The sequence below is a fragment of the Diaphorina citri genome, unplaced genomic scaffold, assembly GCF_000475195.1.
Source record: "Diaphorina citri unplaced genomic scaffold, Diaci psyllid genome assembly version 1.1 scaffold523, whole genome shotgun sequence".
Taxonomy (NCBI): Eukaryota; Metazoa; Arthropoda; class Insecta; order Hemiptera; family Psyllidae; genus Diaphorina; species Diaphorina citri.
The window spans coordinates 136,914-155,709 of record NW_007377957.1 but is presented as its reverse complement, the minus strand read 5'-3'; the positions used below and the strand labels follow the sequence as shown (position 1 = coordinate 155,709).

Below are 18,796 nucleotides of genomic sequence, written 5' to 3'. Positions count from 1 at the left end.
GTCCATACATACTCGATGCCGCGCCGGCGCCGGGTAAAGAGGTGAGTTTATGTTGTCGAGGCAAAGTACGGTTTCAGTCGACGTCGACTTTGTGTGGACACAGCTTAGGAGTAGTTGGAGGTAAGAGCAAGTGCCTTGCAAGCGCCGCGCTGCAGATTCATCCTGAACAGATAAGGTATCGTTCTCGGAAACCTTGACTTTTTCCTATTCTCCACTCCTTTTCTCTTCGATTACGAGGCCATAAGACCTCCATTGTTAAAATTCAATCTATTAAACCTATTAAAATATCTCCGTTATTCAGCTATTCATTGACCACACCATTCTCTCCATTTGCCCAGACCACCCGGTATAAAAATGTAGGTCCTTGCGTCTTGTATCTGGCTTCAGATGTTCGAGAACAATTTTTATTTTCCTAATAACATAGGAGAATCAGCCATTCGCCATTTTGTTATGTACTTTTTCACTTGACTACGTTTTTGGGGGAGCACCAAGCAGGAAAATCACACTACAATGCGTCGTTTTCAGCTCATTGACTTTCGGAGTAAATTATTAGCCTGGGAGCAAGAATTTTGCTACTTGGAGTACCTGGTGTCCCGATACGGGGTAGCCAAACCAACATCCTGCATTTATGATCAATTTTTTTCGTTCTCAAATCGGATAGAGGGAACTGTAACTGCTAAGGTCTTACCTATCGTCCCGAACTCGGAGAGTGAAGGAAGGCAGGATAGGTAAAAGCCAGCCGTTCCGAGAACAAACATTATCCATTCATCCATCCCACCCAGGCGGTAATACAACACGCGGCCTAGCCCTTACAAGGCAGACACGCTACCAACCAAGCTAACTATAGTCTGGCGATGGCGGTACTTAGAAGATGGAAGGAAATTCAGCATTTATAACCCAACCGCATATATACTGGGACCTGCATACGATAGGTAGGTATCACCCTGTATATTTCTGAGACTATAAAGATAATATTAGAAACGTATGTATGTTGGGTAGAGAATAATTTCTTCTGTATGCATTCCAAACATTCAGAACGCAGATAAAGGCGTTTGTTTTTGCAAGTGACTTTAGTGTATTGGCAATAATATTTCACATGCAAAATATTTCTTTCTCCTCCTCATACAGTTAGAACAGACGCTATTTACAGTTCACTAAGCAGATAATACCTAGAAGCATGGAGACAATGGAGTACGGAGAGAGCCTTCCATTACCATCGCAATGATTAGGTAGTCGAAGTTCCGAAGAAATTGTCAAACTAAAAACATAAACGAAACTCAAATATTAGGCGAGTGAGGAAAAGTTTTCTCTCCCGCAGTCTCTGCAGCTGCACTCTGTGTATTTATGGTGATTTTAGCGATCAAAAATTGATCATATCTCAGGATCGGTTTAGATTTTCGCAAAATCCTTTCTTATTGCACACCTAGACCATAAAAGGAATATTCCTACCAAATTTCAGCTTTCTAGGTGTTGTGGTTCTAGAGATAGAGCGATCAGTGTGTGAACTATGAACTGTGAATGGATCTCGTTCTTATAATATAAGATTGGCAATAATATTTCACATGCAAAATATTTCTTTCTCCTCCTCATACAGTTAGAACAGACGCTATTTACAGTTCACTAAGCAGATAATACCTAGAAGCATGGAGACAATGGAGTACAGAAGAGAGCCTTCCAATACCATCGCAGTGATCACGTTTAAAGTCCAAAGTCCAAAAGAAAAAAAGTCGAAAGATCTGCCATAATACTGGTTCTATCAGTTGAAAGTGTTAAATACAAGTATGTTAAATGTGGATCCAGGAAGGCCTGATCTACAGTCCCATGTTAATTTAAGGGGAAAATAAATAGGTAGGTACTAACATTAATTACCTAAGGGAAAATGAATTAGGTACCAACAAACTTTTTGTTAGTCTTTTTTTGGAGCCAAAAAGACTTTGTAACCAATCAATCCAATATGGGTTTCAACATGAATTTCATAAATTTGAACACGGAAAACTCACCAGAAAATGACTAGCATGTTAAAATTTTGACGAAGTCGACATAAGACTGTAGGCCCCGCATCATAACCAAAAGGATCTAAATCATGACTTGGGTTCAAAGCCCTAATATGATGATAAACCTTTAGAGGTAAGGCTCCCTCCTTCACTGTAATGACGTAGAGTCTTATAAAAGAGGGTCCACATTGAACTCAGATAAACCGTGAACTTGACCCCACCGACACGACGCGACGCTACAAACCTCCACGCTATCAGAGGAAGAGGATGGAGGAGAAATATGGAAAGAAGAAGAAATAAGGAGAAGGAGGAAGAAGGAGAAGGAGAGGATGACGATACGAGAAGAATAGAAGAGAGTGTATAAAACAGACAAAGGATGGAAAGGAAGAGGAGATTCGAGTTAATTTTGAAGTGGACTCTAAATTTATGAAGTCTCTTTATAATCAAAGAAGTAGAAACGTGACTATGCTAAATAGTGACGGTGCTTGTGCAGTTTTTGAGAAAAGAATGCAGAAATGAAATTTCGTACTTTACCTATCCGTCTACTATAGAACTATAGGATGCATTAGGTATGAGAAATAAGTAGGTACATTATGTGCCAGCTAACTCCATGTATCCAAGTTACCTACACATACGAAGCTATTAAAATCCTCAAGCAAAATGCAAACATATTGTAGGTAAAATACCTGCGAGTTAATTTTGAAGTGGACTCTAAATTTATGAAGTCTCTTTATAATCAAAGAAGTAGAAACGTGACTATGCTAAATAGTGACGGTGTTTGTGCAGTTTTTGAGAAAAGAATGCAGAAATGAAATTTCGTACTTTACCTATCCATCCACTATAGAACTAGGTATGAGAAATAAGTATCCTGATGGGACAATGTTCGTTCTCGGAACGGCTGGCTTTTCTCCTATCCTGTCTTCCTTCGATTTCGGCCGGGGCGGATTTATCCTGATGGGATAATGTTCGTTCTCGGAACGGCTGGCTTTCTCCTATCCTGTCTTCCTTCTCTCTTTGGTTTCGGGACGATAAGACCCTAGCAGTTACAGTTCCCTCTGTCAAACCTCTTTAAAAAAAAAATATACCTACATAGCTCCTATTCCTCATTTTATTACCTACAGGTAGGTATGTAGCTATAGCTCATTATTACCTACCAATTTCGTAAGTAGGTAGCTGTATAATGCATTTATTACCTACATACTTATGGGTACCTACACACACTCGTACCTATGGGTACCTCCTACCTTATTGAGTGCCACTTCTCCTGAAAGTACCAGCGGATATCACCGCATTGAATTTCAAGCCATGGTTCACCACAGGAGGTTTGAGTACTTTCAGGTACTTATTGCCTTCTGGTCCTATAGTGGGATATCTTGAAAGATGTTACTCGATGGAACTTTGATCGACTGATTTTCTGCCCCTTTTGTTGAAACTACTGAACCATCAAGTCTATCTACGTGATGGAAACAAACAGATGGAAAGTCGTCGAGATAAAAATTAGAGATCTTGGAAGTTGGAACTCAGTCATTCGTTCATTTTAGTGGTTAGTTAAATAGGTAATAGGTACCTTGAATGAGCAGAGAAGATATCGCACATCTAATGGAATAACGTTTAATGTAACTTCTGCATTATCATCTTCATTTGAAGACTACGTTATTTCATTAGATAGTTAGATATGCGACATTACTAACTTGAGCTTTTAGAAAGTGTAGAAACTTGAGCACATACTTTGATTCAAAGAATCCAGCACCTTCTCTTTAGAGCGCCTACTGTTTGGAAACTTTCCTCCCGAGGGTGTAAGCACTATAATCCTTACATGCGCGGCGCGTTACTAATCCAACCATTCTAATGCTAATCATATCCCCAGCCTGGGACTTAGGTATTGTCTGAGGCACTCCACCACTCAAACTCATAAACAAAAGACTACTTGGTGTAATCAATAACGTACTTGGTCTGTGCCATGGGGATCTGGTACGTGTGTTGCCTCCGAGAATGACTACCGAGAGAAAGGACGAAGAACAGTTAGCAGTAGATAAGCTAGTCATAAGATGGAGCTCTACAGGGTGGTAGCGTTCATCAAAACTAGACGACTAAAGATACATGCAGGTTTATGTGGCAGAAATAGACAGGGTGGTAGGGTAGGAAATTTTGGATTCTTTGGTGGTGGTGCTCCTACGACAGCTCCGTCCCTCTGTCCAATGTTAGGCAAAATTTTCATACCTACACAAAAATTCCATTCAGAGGCTTAGGTTAGGTGTTAGTGTTAGGGCAAAAAGCCCTAAAGAATGGGTTAACCTTCTAGGAATCTACATAATCTTGGGCAAAATTTAGTTGGGATATAGGTCACACAGCTTCTGTCCACTGTTGGGCAATTAGTGAAGAACCTATGACCTGTTTAGGTGCTCTAGGCATCTATTCCTAAAGGCTATAGGTAAGTTTTAACGGCAAGTATGGCGGAAGAAGTTTCAAGGCCCGCATTTTCAACACATGAACTAGAAGTTCTCATGAGCACATACTTTGATTCAAAGAATCCAGCACCTTCTCTTTAGAGCGCCTACTGTTTGGAAACTTTCCTCCCGAGGGTGTAAGCACTGTAATCCTTACATGCGCGGAGCGTTACTAATCCAACCATTCTAATGCTAATCATATCCCCAGCCTGGGACTTGGGTATTGTCTGAGGCACTCCACCACTCAAACTCATAAACAAAAGACTACTTGGTGTAATCAATAACGTATTTGGTCTGTGCCATGGGGATCTGGTACGTGTGTTGCCTCCGAGAATGACTACCGAGAGAAAGGACGAAGAACAGTTAGCAGTAGATAAGCTAGTCATAAGATGGAGCTCTTAGTGTTGTCTGTGCTGCTAGTGACGACCTGGACCGGACAGATCGGAGTAAGTTGAGCGAGATCGAACCTCGGTCGTGATAAAGTTTTTTCTGATTTTTCGAAGTGGAATAATTTTTTGGAGGCTTGAGGCATTCCCTGGAAAATATATCACAATGAGGAGTTTTTTTTATGATTTTAAAAAAAGAAATGTAAAATTATCTCGAAATATTAAAACTTTTCTTCTTTTTGTTCCCCTTTCCCCGTGTACAGACGTAGTCGGCGTTTTTCGTCATCCTCTCAATCAGCCCTATTATCTCGTCAGTTAACAACTAATTTTACAAATTTACCTATAGCGTTATAAATCCCTCAAGTTCCGGGGGATCAGATCATCAGATAGTTTCAATTCAGTAATGCGTGAATCTTCGACGCTTTTCAGGCAAAGGCTGAGATTTCGGATTCAAAATGGCAGGCCGACAACGGGCAGACGAAAACCATCTCACTATTCAGAAGGACAAGACGACCTTCTGCCAAGGAAGATTACCCCATGTGTGACTGTAGTAAGTAAATACTAACAGTGCTTATTTTGAATACTGCTCGAATATGATTAAAGAGCCCTTTGAACCCAGCAGTAGGCTACTACTGTTATTGCAGTCAAATTGGAGACTGAATCCGCCACATCAGAGTTCAGCCATTTTTGTGGGTATGGGATATGAAAAGGGCATGCTACACGTACTCGTAAGAATAGGCAGATTAGGCAGGTTTGTTGACAATACTACGACAGAAATGCGAAGTGATCAGAACGTGAGAGCCAACTTCTCAATTGTAGTGGAGGAAGCAAAAAAGGCCCTAAAGAAGAAAGAACGCAAGTGGCTCCTTATCAAAGAGAGTTATGGCGGGAAACTCGGGAAGTCGGAAACTGTGGAAAATTCTAACCTCATAAACAGAGTATGCAGAAGACAGGAGGAGGGAAGGCAAAGGAGAAAAGATTTAAGTGTTGGAAGAAAAAATATCAAATGAAATATTTATAATCTTCTGTGGATGGAAAAAATATGAATTTATTGACTTGTAAAGGCAAGAAAAAAGGAAAATAGTAAAATACTAATAGTGAAAAACTCAAGTCCTCATGTAAAATCAAAGGACTAAATCGGTTGATGCTTATAACTTATAACACCCAATGTTCAAAGGATCCTAGCTCCCAGCCTGTCAAAGAAAGAGGGGCCGTTAGTGGTATTACAGATCGATGATCTGAGAATCTGAGATCATGTATGATGAACATTCATGAGTGGGACCTAAAGCAGAGATGTAATGAACGAACGAACTCTAGAAGGACGAACGTTTATCAAAAGGCGCTAAATATAAGGATATGACCAAACTAATTGAAAATCCATATGCTCAGCCCGCTCTAGTATGCCTAATAGTAGGCACCATAAGTACCTACGTGTAACAATCAAACATAGTCCTATCAATAGACAACTGTCACACAAGTTCAAGATACCGTTTCTAGGGGACAAAGACTTGGAAGTTCATTTGAAACAGGCAGCGTAATTAAAAAAATACCAAAACGTCGTAATTAGAAATACCTGTAAATTCATTTAATATTCCTAAGACGCAAGCAGAGCTGCATGCTTTATATGTGAGTGGTCAGTGATCAGTTATATGAGATATGAGTTACAGACACAGGATGACTAGAAATTCGGGTACTCGTGTGGAAAGAAAGACCATTGTACAAGTATCTAGTACCTGCAGTCATGTCCGGATACCTACTCCCAGTTACTGGAGAACAAGCATCTGCTGAATTGATAAGCTAGGAGCTACTGACTTGTAATCCCATATCTATATGATCAAGATCTTTTGCTGGCATTGTTCAAACAAGAGTATATCAAGTATCAAGCACTGATTTAAGAGTAACAAGCAAGCTAAATCTCAAGCATTCTGAGTCTTCTACTACCTTATCTACGGTAGGTACATGTATGGGATCACGGGACATCCTCAAAAGAGATATGGATCCTTTGATAACGAACGAAAAGATACTTGCTATAGGAATTTCACTCTTCCTGAAATTTCCAAACTTGTGGCACATCCTGTTTCGTCTCATGAGCTATTTTACTTTCTACTAGCACGTGATACTCACGGGAACTCACCTAACACTCAGATCAAGAACAAGTAACCACTTCATCAATCGCAATGGGTGCCTAACTAATACCGAACTAGATCAATACCACTGGCGCATGGCGTGCAGCACAGACTGCGGATTTCTGGTTTCTTGATCTACCTAACCATATCAATGAATAGGTAGCTTTGATACTATGAGTGCACCAAATCTAGTTTGTTACTGTTGCTGCATGAGCTTCTCAAAATCAGTGAGCCCTGGTTATATGTTATCAATGACATGAAATGAAAAGGAAATCGAGTCAGAGTCAGAGATCATCAAGTAAAATCAACATGATATTGAGATTAATACAAGATCGAGCGGTCAAACTCTTTTGACTCGGTGGAGCGGAGCGCTACAGCGCTTCTTAATCATGCCTAATTCAATCCTTACCGAACTCAATCCAGTCCCAATTTGACTTGGTAAGCCCTAACATACCTAGTAGGTATAGGTAGTTCTTTATTTAAATCTCAAACTTTCGAGGTACGACTCATGTAAGTTCTCAACAGTTTTATATTGCAAAACTTTTATTACTTCTCCTCTTCTTTGGCTCAGCTCTGATGGAGCTTCCTAGCTTCCTACCTATGAAAATAATTTATCAATATTTCAGGTTGTGGTGAAACCAACGATGCTACTCGGATTGTGGGGGGACAGCCCACCGAGGTGAACCAGTATCCCCTGCAGTCATGTCCGGATACCTACTCCCAGTTACTGGAGAACAAGCATCTGCTGAATTGATAAGCTAGGAGCTACTGACTTGTAATCCTATATCTATATGATCAAGATCTTTTGCTGGCATTGTTCAAACAAGAGTAGGTATATCAAGTATCAAGCACTGATTTAAGAGTAACAAGCAAGCTAAATCTCAAGCATTCTGAGTCTTCTACTATACCTTATCTACGGTAGGTACATGTATGAGATCACGGGACATCCTCAAAAGAGATATGGATCCTTTGATAACGAACGAAAAGATACCTACTTCCTATAGAAATTTCACTCTTCCTGAAATTTCCAAACTTGTGGCACATCCTGTTTCGTCTCATGAGCTATTTTACTTTCTACTAGCACGTGATACTCACGGGAACTCACCTAACACTCAGATCAAGAACAAGTAACCACTTCATCAATCGCAATGGGTGCCTAACTAATACCGAACTAGATCAATACCACTGGCGCATGGCGTGCAGCACAGACTGTGGATTTCTGGTTTCTTGATCTACCTAACCATATCAATGAATAGGTAGCTTCGGTTCTACTAGCACGTGATACTCACGGGAACTCACCTAACACTCAGATCAAGAACAAGTAACCACTTCATCAATCGCAATGGGTGCCTAAACAATACCGAACCAGATCAATACCACTGGCGCATGGCGTGGAGCACAGACTGTGGATTTCTGGTTTCTTGATCTACCTAACCATATCAATGAATAGGTAGCTTTGATACTATGAGTGCACCAAATCTAGTTTGTTACTGTTGCTGCATGAGCTTCTCAAAATCAGTGAGCCCTGGTTATATGTTATCAATGACATGAAATGAAAAGGAAATCGAGTCAGAGTCAGAGCTCATGATCAGAGATCATCAAGTAAAATCAGTTGCTGCATGAGCTTCTCAAAATCAGTGAGCCCTGGTTATATGTTATCAATGACATGAAATGAAAAGGAAATCGAGTCAGAGTCAGAGATCATCAAGTAAAATCAACATGATATTGAGATTAATACAAGATCGAGCGGTCAAACTCTTTTGACTCGGTGGAGCGGAGCGCTACAGCGCTTCTTAATCATGCCTAATTCAATCCTTACCGAACTCAATCCAGTCCCAATTTGACTTGGTAAGCCCTAACATACCTAGTAGGTATAGGTAGTTCTTTATTTAAATCTCAGACTTTCGAAGTAGGTACGACTCACGTAAGCAGTCTCTTTATCTCAACATTCTGAACAGTTTTACAGTGCATCACTTTGTAACCTACTTCTCCTCTTCTTTGCCTCAGCTCTGATGGAGCTTCCTAGCTCTGAAAATAATTTATCAATGTTTCAGGTTGTGGTGAAACCAACGATGCCACTCGGATTGTGGGAGGACAGCCCACCGAAGTGAACCAGTATCCGTGGATGGTCCGGCTGTCCTATTTCAACCGATTCTATTGTGGAGGAACCCTCATCAATGACAGATACGTGCTCACCGCGGCCCATTGCGTTAAAGGGTGAGATTTCCAAGCTAATTCCATTAAATTTATTCTAATGACTCACTAATGAATAACAAGAAATCGGTAGGAATGAATGTTTTGTTAGTTGTAACATATCTATAACTTAAGGGACTTTCACCCCAGTGATTTTAGTTCAAAATTAGTTTTTGAACATCAAAAAAGGCAATGTGGCTTGAATCAAGTTGCCTGTTGCAGCATCCAGTCACATCCAACTTAACAGTCCCTCCTTTAACTTGCAAAAGTGTTATTATCATAACAAGAACCTGCAAAGTACCCGGGTCCAAGTGCCCCACAAGTAACCTAAAATTTATTTCACAGACGCCTGTGGTTCCTGATCAAAGCGACGTTTGGCGAATATGACCGTTGTGACACGAGCTCCAAACCCGAGTCACGATTCGTCATTCGGGCCATTGTTGGCGATTTCACCTTCTCCAACTTTGATAACGATATCGCTCTTCTGCGGCTCAATGATCGGGTGCCCATTGTGGACATTATCAAACCGGTGTGTCTGCCCACTGTGCTGAGTAAGTACCTGTAGGGTTATTGGCAATGGGTCATTCCACTCATTCATGGGTGCAATTTTTTTTAACTTCATTTCGTGTTATTCAGATTTGCTATGCTTCGGTCAACACTATAATTACCAATAGGACCTTCAATGAACAGAGCAGTTGCGCTTACTTAGGTGAGAGTCTGAGGGGCAAATAAAAATTGAATTTTCGAACTTTCAAAGTTACTTTTACGGAGTTTTGACCTCGGATTTGCATTTTTTACAACTTCTCATGTAGGAATCAACCTTTGAAAATTTTCACCCAAATGCAACAGTTCTTTTGTTATGATATTTCCTCTTCCTGTTTCAGACAACACATATGAAGATGAGACAGGAGTGGTGATGGGATGGGGTACTCTGGAGGAGTCTGGACGTCCTGCCTGTATCATTCGAGACGTGGAGGTTCCTATCCTGAGCAATCAATACTGTCGCACTAGTACCAACTATAGCTCGCAGACAACACATATGAAGATGAGACAGGAGTGGTGATGGGATGGGGTACTCTGGAGGAGTCTGGACGTCCTGCCTGTATCATTCGAGATGTGGAGGTGCCGATCCTGAGCAATCAATACTGTCGCACTAGTACCAACTATAGCTCTACTCGTATTAGTGACAATATGATGTGTGCCGGATACCCGGAGGGGATGAAGGATTCCTGTCAGGTAAGTCAAGAGATAGCACAATAGGCTTGCCTTGCAGAGGGTTCGATTCTCAGCACGCATCGATATGGGTATAAGAATCAGAATAATTTTATTGATCAGAATAAGATACATAACGTACATGGATCAACGTTATAGGATAGAGAGGTAAACAAATCAAAACGAATTCAGCAACGAGGGAGCTCCCATGTGAGCAGTTACATATCTACCAATCTTCAACGGATTACTTCCTGGTGTTCTTGTGTTGGTGCCGAGTAAGGCACACATTTAATTCCTACCTTAGATAAGATTTTTCATATGTGCCGGATACCCGGAGGGGATGAAGGATTCCTGTCAGGTAAGTCAAGAGATAGCACAATAGGCTTGCCTTGCAGAGGGTTCGATTCCCACCACGCATCGATATGGGTATAAGAATAATTTTATTGATCAGAATATTAAGATACATAACGTACATGGATCAACGTTATAGGATATAGAGGTAAACAAATCAAAACGAATTCAACAACGAGGGAGCTCCCATGTGAGCAGTTACATATCTACCAATCTTCAACGGATTGCTTCCTAGTGTTCTTGTGTTGGTGCCGAGTAAGGCACACATTTAATTCCTACCTTAGATAAGATTTTTCATGATTTCTTTCTTAATGAAGTCTTCATAATTCATTTTCCAGGGTGACAGTGGAGGACCCATGGTGTTCGAAAGGGAAGACTCACGGTATGAACAAATAGGTAAGTAACTATGAAAATTTTTCGGGGTGCACTCAGCCTCGTGAGGTACTGGTTGGAATCCCAGAACAATGCAGGAAATTCCAATATCGCCTTAGCAGTTAGAGGGCTACCTTTCACATAAAGTACCAAAAATCGTTGAGGTATCTTATGTAAGATTGGAAAATACTACCGTTCGGCATCCTCCGACACTTCTAACTGAAAAACAGGCATACCTAATTCTTTTCCATTCCTGTCTGTCTTGTTCTTCTGGATGATTGATTCGAAGTGAAACTTGGAGCAGATAGGCAGAATAAAATTAATTGATAAAAGTTTAGATAGGAATATTGAATTAAACTTAATAAAAAACATTATTGGAAGATAATTAATTAGGTTCGAAAGAAAAACAATGTTTTGCAAAGAAAGAAGAAGAAAATAGGTAGGTATAGTATTTTTATTATTCAGGGCTGGATCTAGATTTTCCTTCTAAAACCTTTCTTGGTCGGAGCCTTTTTTGAAGTAGGTAGTCCCTAGGGGATCATTGAAAAAGTCATCTGCTGGCTTTAACATCAATCCTTTACAAAAGATGGGTAAATCTTCTGGCCATGTTGATCCTTCACTCATTTCTCTTCTTCATTGTCAGGTGTTTTCACGCTCATACATCACCTAAAAGCTAAATTAACAAATTTTATTCCTATTTCCACAGTGTTTTTCGTGGCCTATGTCAGTGTTATAGCCACTACAATGGGAGCACATAGACTATTCACCCACAAAACATTCAAGGCCAACTTTGCACTCAGGACAGTCCTGCTAGTGACATCTACCATAGCAGGACAGGTAAGGACTTGGAATTATTAGCACCTGGATTAGTAGGTAGTAGGTAGGTACATTTACTGAATTCATTGACATGAACGCTTCTATAGTCCAGTCCAAAAGCTAAGAATTGCCCTTACCAAGCGAAGACGATTCCAATTTGCCATAAACGGACTTCAACTTCAAAAGCTAGTTTCGTTCAGTTGATTTCGAGAACTGATAGGCCTTGTATCTGAGTGCTGAGCATGAGGCACTGCACCAGCACAAGTGCTAGTAAGCACGCCTGTGTATCTTTAGGGCCAGTTCCCACTAGTCGCTCGGAAAAAAATCGTGTCGTGCGTATGACACTACATTATTACATTACCTACAGGATATTAAAAAAATAATAATAATAATAATAAATAAATAAGACTCACGACAAGTGGGAACGGGACTTTACTACAGTGGAACCGCGATATAATGAAATCGTTACGATTTTAACCTCGATATAACGAAAAATAGGTATTACGAAAACCTCGATTTATTAGGTACCCACCTACCTCCTACCAAATTTTAGTGTTATAATTAAATTAATATTATTTCCACGTGTTAGCTTTGTTTTAAAAGCTGTTACTGCAAAATGTAGACACTATGTAGACAGTATGCTTTTACGTTTAATTTGTAAAAAAAAGTAAAAATCAAGTAAACCGTAAATTTAATTTTAAAACCTATTTATTTACAATCACTTATCTTGTGTGTGTTTTTTCATGGGAATATTTCATCTTCTGATACCTTTTCAGCGAAGATTTTTAACGTTGTCTCGGAGGACACTCAAGCAAAGGAGTACATGTTTGGTCGACAGGTGACCATTTTGGCCATACATAGTACCTACTTACTTGCAAAATGATTGTGATTTAACTTGATTTAGAGGGAAAATGTAGGTAATATGTAATACCTGCCAGGTAAATGGGTAAATACCAACTCCGCACTCGTAGCTGTTTAATTGAAGCTGCAATATTTGATCAAAGCTATCATGAAGGAAGGTGTTGGAGTGATAACGCAATTAGGAAGTAAAATCAACGTCAATATTGACATGGAAAACTTCAAGCACTTCTTCCGTTCCTGCTTTTTATCCGTAATGATATGCTGGGACATTAGCAGACAATATTTTACCTAATTATATGCACATTGACTTGAATGTTGGAAAATCTTAATGAGGAAACGATAAAACTTTTGGATTTGATTTTGCGAATGAAAATCATGAAACCACCGATGAGTGGCATGTTGAATGGATCCGGTCCAAAATAGATCACTAAATTCAAGCAACGTTGCACGTGATTGCTATCCGGATGAGTGATCATGGGCAATCAAGTGTTGCTGGCTTTTACCGACCACACATAGGATGAGGTTAATTTGAGAAACCGGATAGCTTTTCTCCGAATGGAGGGTAAAACGTACACCTACAATACCTACATTGACGTTAAACCACTTTAGAAGAGCTAGGTATAGCCTATGAATGAGTACACATTGAAGTAATAAATTATGAAAGAACTAAGTCACGACCCTTGGATCTTCAAACAGACAAGACGTCCAGATGCTTCTGGATGTTTCGGGGTGCACTTAGCCTCGTGAGGACTACTGAAAGGAGTTTCTAGGACTCAGAAGAGGTGGTGAAGTTTATTTTCCAGATTAAGGAGGAAAAATGAAGTTGTGAATAGGTAAAAAAGAAGATAATCGTGTAATGAAATTCAGGCAAAGTTTGTTTTGAAATTCAATTTTTTTCAATTAGACTGTAATGGAATCGGGAGGAGGAGAAGAAGAAAGAGGAGGAGGAGGAGGAGGAGGAGGACGAGAGATAAGCAGTATGTTATGTACACAATCATGTTGGAAGTGAGAAAGTCAAGATGAAGTTCTTAAAGGGTATTTAGCTAAAAATATAAACATTGAGACGTTTTTCAATAGGCAAGTGACTTGGGTGTGCTGTTTTAGCGATGACTAACCACGTTTCTGAATACCTTGACCATATTCCACTGGAAGTTATTTAGGATGTCGTCTTTGTTTATGGCAAGTGCGAGAGAAAAGTGCGTATTCAGAACTCTTTTCCTTGTTTGCGTTCGCGATCACTCAATAATCCTTCTGGAATATTCAGAATCAAAAAGGTCAACCAATGCAGACCCAAGACCTTAGCCAACATCCTGTGTAGCGCAACCGAACGAAACCTCTGGAGGAAATAAGGTTATAAATAGGGGTCCCGGGTTATTCTGCATAGTAGTTGGAGTGCGCTTTACATAATCGTTCTTGCATTTGTGCGTGTGAATTCGAAAATTTCATGTGTGAAAATTTTTGATTAGTTCTGTGCCTCGAAGGATTAAGTTTTTGTCAAGAAAAATCAGGTATGTATCTATCCATGTACATTACTATCTTACCATGTAGGCACCTTAACCTTAACTATCTTACTTATGAATTAAATTTTGGCCCTTTTCCGATCGACTCTGTTTTTCCGAATAGGGGAAAATATAGGACAGACACACTTTGTGATTTTTTATGAGCCACTTGGGCCGAGGGGGGGAGGGGGAGTTTTCTAAATTGAAAACTTTGACAACGTTAGGAGTGGGAGGGGGAGGCGAGAGTCAGAAGGGGTATGGGAAGGAAAAAGGTATTTTCAACACTTGGGGAATTCGAGATAATTGAATTTGGCTTGAGATCAATCAAGAACAGGTACCTATCGTCTTCGCTTGGTAAGGGCAATTCTTAGCTTTTGGACTGGACTATAGAAGCGTTCATGTCAATGAATTCAGTAAATGTACCTACCCACTACCTACTATCCCATTACTTTCAAGTACCTACCTACTACCTACTAATCCAGGTGCTAATAATTCCAAGTCCTTACCTGTCCTGCTATGGTAGATGTCACTAGCAGGACTGTCCTGAGTGCAAAGTTGGCCTTGAATGTTTTGTGGGTGAATAGTCTATGTGCTCCCATTGTAGTGGCTATAACACTGACATAGGCCACGAAAAACACTGTGGAAATAGGAATAAAATTTGTTAATTTAGCTTTTAGGTGATGTATGAGCGTGAAAACACCTGAAAATCTTGGTAAGAAGAAATGATGTAGACTTGAGGTTTTCACCGACAACTTCATTCCTCCTTAATCTGATGGAAAATAAACTTCACCACCTCTTCTGAGTCCTAGAAACTCCTTTCAGTAGTCCTCACGAGGTTAAGTGCACCCCGAAACAGCCAGAAGCATCTGGACGTCTTGTCTGTTTGAAGATCCAAGGGTCGTGACTTGGTTCTTTCATAATTTATTACTTCAATGTGTACTCATTCATGGGCTATAGCTCTTATAAAGTGGTTTAACGTCAATGTAGGTATTGTAGGTGTACGTTTTACCCTCCATTCGGAGAAAAGCTATCCGCTTTCTCAAATTAACCTCATCCTATGTGTGGTCGGTAAAAGCCAGCAGCACTTGATTGCCCATGCCCAGATGGTCACTCATCCGGAGAGCAATCACGTGCAACGTTGCTTGACTTTAGTGATCTATTTTGAACTGGATCCATTCAACATGCCACTCATCGGTGGTTTCATGATTTTCATTCGCAAAATCAAATCCAAAAATTTTATCGTTTCCTCATTAAGATTTGCCAACATTCAAGTCAATGTGCATTTAATTAGGTAAAATATTGTCTGCTAATGTCCCAGCATATTACGGATAAAAAGGAGGAACGGAAGAAGTGCTTGAAGTTTTCCATGTCAATATTGACGTTGATTTTACTTCCTAATTGCGTTATCACTCCAACACCTTCCTTCATGATAGCTTTGATCAAATATTGCAGCTTCAATTAAACAGCTACGAGTGCGGAGTTTGTATTTACCCATTTACCTGGCAGGTATTACATATTACCTACATTTTCTCTCTACATCAAGTTAATAAAGCATGCAGCTCTGCTTGCGTCTTAGGAATATTAAATGAATTTACAGGTATTTCTAATTACGACGTTTTGGTATTTTTTTAATTACGCTGCCTGTTTCAAATAAACTTCCAAGTCTTTGTCCCCTAGAAACGGTATCTTGAACTTGTGTGACAGTTGTCTATTGATAGGACTATGTTTGATTGTTACACGTAGGTACTTATAGTGCCTACTAGGCATACTAGAGCGGGCTGAGCATATGTATTTTCAATTAGTTTGTTCATATCCTTATATTTAGCGCCTTTTGATAAACGTTCGTCCTTCTAGAGTTCGTTCGTTCATTACATCTCTGCTTTAGGTCCCACTCATGAATGTTCATCATACATGTCTTTGTCCCCTAGAAACGGTATCTTGAACTTGTGTGACAGTTGTCTATTGATAGGACTATGTTTGATTGTTACACGTAGGTACTTATGGTGCCTACTATTAGGCATACTAGAGCGGGCTGAGCATATGGATTTTCAATTAGTTTGGTCATATCCTTATATTTAGCGCCTTTTGATAAACGTTCGTCCTTCTAGAGTTCGTTCGGTCATTACATCTCTGCTTTAGGTCCCACTCATGAATGTTCATCATACATGATCTCAGATTCTCAGATCATCGATCTGTAATACCACTAACGGCCCCTCTTTCTTTGACAGGCTGGGAGCTAGGATCCTTTGAACATTGGGTGTTATAAGTTATAAGCATCAACCGATTTAGTCCTTTGATTTTACATGAGGACTTGAGTTTTTCACTATTAGTATTTTACTATTTTCCTTTTTTCTTGCCTTTACAAGTCAATAAATTCATATTTTTTCCATCCACAGAAGATTATAAATATTTCATTTGATATTTTTTCTTCCAACACTTAAATCTTTTCTCCTTTGCCTTCCCTCCTGTCTCCTGCACACTCTGTTTATGAGGTTAGAATTTTCCACAGTTTTCGACTTCCCGAGTTTCCCGCCATAACTCTCTTTGATAACGAGCCACTTGCGTTCTTTCTTCTTTAGGGCTTAATATTGAATTAAACTTAATAAAAAACATTATTGGAAGATAATTAATTAGGTTCGAAAGAAAAACAATGTTTTGCAAAGAAAGAAGAACATAGGTAGGTAGTATTTTTATTATTCAGGGCTGGATCTAGAATTCCCTTCTAAAACCTTTCTTGGTCGGAGCCTTTTTTGAAGTAGGTAGTCCCTAGGGGATCATTGAAAAAGTCATCTGCTGGCTTTAACATCAATCCTTAACAAAGATGGGTAAATCTTCTGGCCATGTTGATCCTTCACTCATCTCTCTTCTTCATTACAGGTATAGTTTCCTGGGGAGCAGGCTGTGGTAGGGCAGGCTACCCTGGTGTGTACACCCGGATTACAAGATATGTCGAGTGGATCAAGGAAAAATCCAAGGAGGGGTGCTTTTGTAAATATTGAAGATCAAGGTTCCGGTCGAAGGGCGCCTTCAGAAATATTCCGTCCCCAAACAGGCTCTCAGGGTTTCAGGCCCAGTAAGCTGGGTTATGTTTAATGTGGAAACTCGTGTACAGTTGAAGCAACTTGGGACGAAAAAGAAGAGAAGCACCGAAGGAAAACTAGCAGAATTTTGAATGATCAAAGAACCTCATTAGGTACCCGAGTGGATCAAGGAAAAATCCAAGGAGGGGTGCTTTTGTAAATATTGAAGATCAAGGTTCCGGTCGAAGGGCGCCTTCAGAAATATTCTGTCCCCAAACAGGCTCTCAGGGTTTCAGGCCCAGTAAGCTGGGTTATGTTTAATGTGGAAACTTGTGTATAGTTGAAGCAACTTGGGACGAAAAAGAAGAGAAGAGAAAACTAGCAGAATTTTGAATGATCAAAGAACCTCATTAGGTACCCACCTACTGAAGAACTCCGACCCCTCCTTGACGTTCTAAACACAAAGGCCAAGAAATAAGGCCCTCCGAGGCTCTTGAAAAAAAAAAAAAAAAAATCACCAAACCAAAGGCAATCGAAGAGATAGGATTTTACTACAGAACTCTCTTAAGGAAAGAGCCTTTACGAGGCCAAAAAGACACAAAGAAGAGAAATTGCGGATAAAACGGACAACCGACAAACCATTTGTAAAATCGCCTAAAACTTGTTAGCTTACTTCGTTCGAGCTCCCTATAGCTTAGGGCGAGGTTCATGGTATTTACAGCTCATTTAGTACCACGGCTCTCTGAAGTCCTACGGCATGTACACGTTTCCTACTGAATGCTCTTCACAAAGCCCAAACCCCTCCTGTACACGGTTAGCCCTAGGACTGGAAACTTTAACGTTTTAGGGTCACTACACACGATGGCAGTCTATTTTCCCCAGTCCAAACGGTTTCAAGACAATGGTGTCCACACTCAAAAAATCCACCAGTCCATAGTTAAATTCCAAATTGACGATTTGCGTTTAAAGTAAGAAATAGTGGAGCGGAGAGCAAAGAGCATAGAGATTTTTTCTCTATGCTCTTTGCTCATGAGAGAGTTCTATGCGGTTTGAAGTCGTCGCTTCCATGTATCATCACTTATTCTCCCTACCTGCTTGATACTCTACGTACTATGCTTTCCGCTCCACTGCCACTGTGCTTTTAGCCTAAGATGAAGCGACCATCACTGTTTTTAGACTGGAGATTCGCTACACACGGTAGGTAAGTCCATTCCGTGGACTCTGGATTGCACGTGCAAGAGCGTCCTTTGTAGATTTCGCCACACACGTTTTTGATTGGCCTCAGTTCATCTGAACATTTGAACTCGTGTTTAGGCACCTTAACGCTTTAAACCTTCTCCTTTTCATCTCACTGAAGAACTCCGACCCCTCCTTGACGTTCTAAACACAAAGGCCAAGAAATAAGGCCCTCCGAGGCTCTTGAAAAAAAAAAAAAAAATCACCAAACCAAGGGCAATCGAAGAGATAGGATTCTACTACAGAACTCTCTCAAGGAAAGAGCCTTTACGAGGCCAAAAAG

General features: G+C 40.2%; 1 protein-coding gene across 1 annotated transcript; it reads left to right on the top strand.

Annotated features, from left to right (window-relative positions):
• Nucleotides 1–4,701: 4,701 nt before the first annotated feature.
• On the top strand, nt 4,702–17,272 carry LOC103509727 (venom protease). The gene is made up of 7 exons (XM_008474353.2): nt 4,702–4,887; nt 5,257–5,377; nt 9,008–9,170; nt 9,492–9,690; nt 10,170–10,382; nt 11,048–11,105; nt 17,135–17,272. Exons 1-7 carry the CDS (start codon nt 4,831–4,833, stop codon nt 17,254–17,256), a joined length of 933 nt encoding a protein of 310 aa, XP_008472575.1. The 5' UTR covers nt 4,702–4,830; the 3' UTR covers nt 17,257–17,272.
• Nucleotides 17,273–18,796: the final 1,524 nt, after the last annotated feature.

Coding starts and splice junctions, on each gene's coding strand:
- LOC103509727 (XM_008474353.2), top strand. CDS start 4,831: ATGGAGCTCTTAGTGTTGTCTGTGCTGCTAGTGACGACCTGGACCGGA. Junction 9,691..10,169: donor AACCGGTGTGTCTGCCCACT/GTGCTGAGTAAG, acceptor TACCAACTATAG/CTCGCAGACAACACATATGA. Junction 10,383..11,047: donor GGATGAAGGATTCCTGTCAG/GTAAGTCAAGAG, acceptor TTCATTTTCCAG/GGTGACAGTGGAGGACCCAT.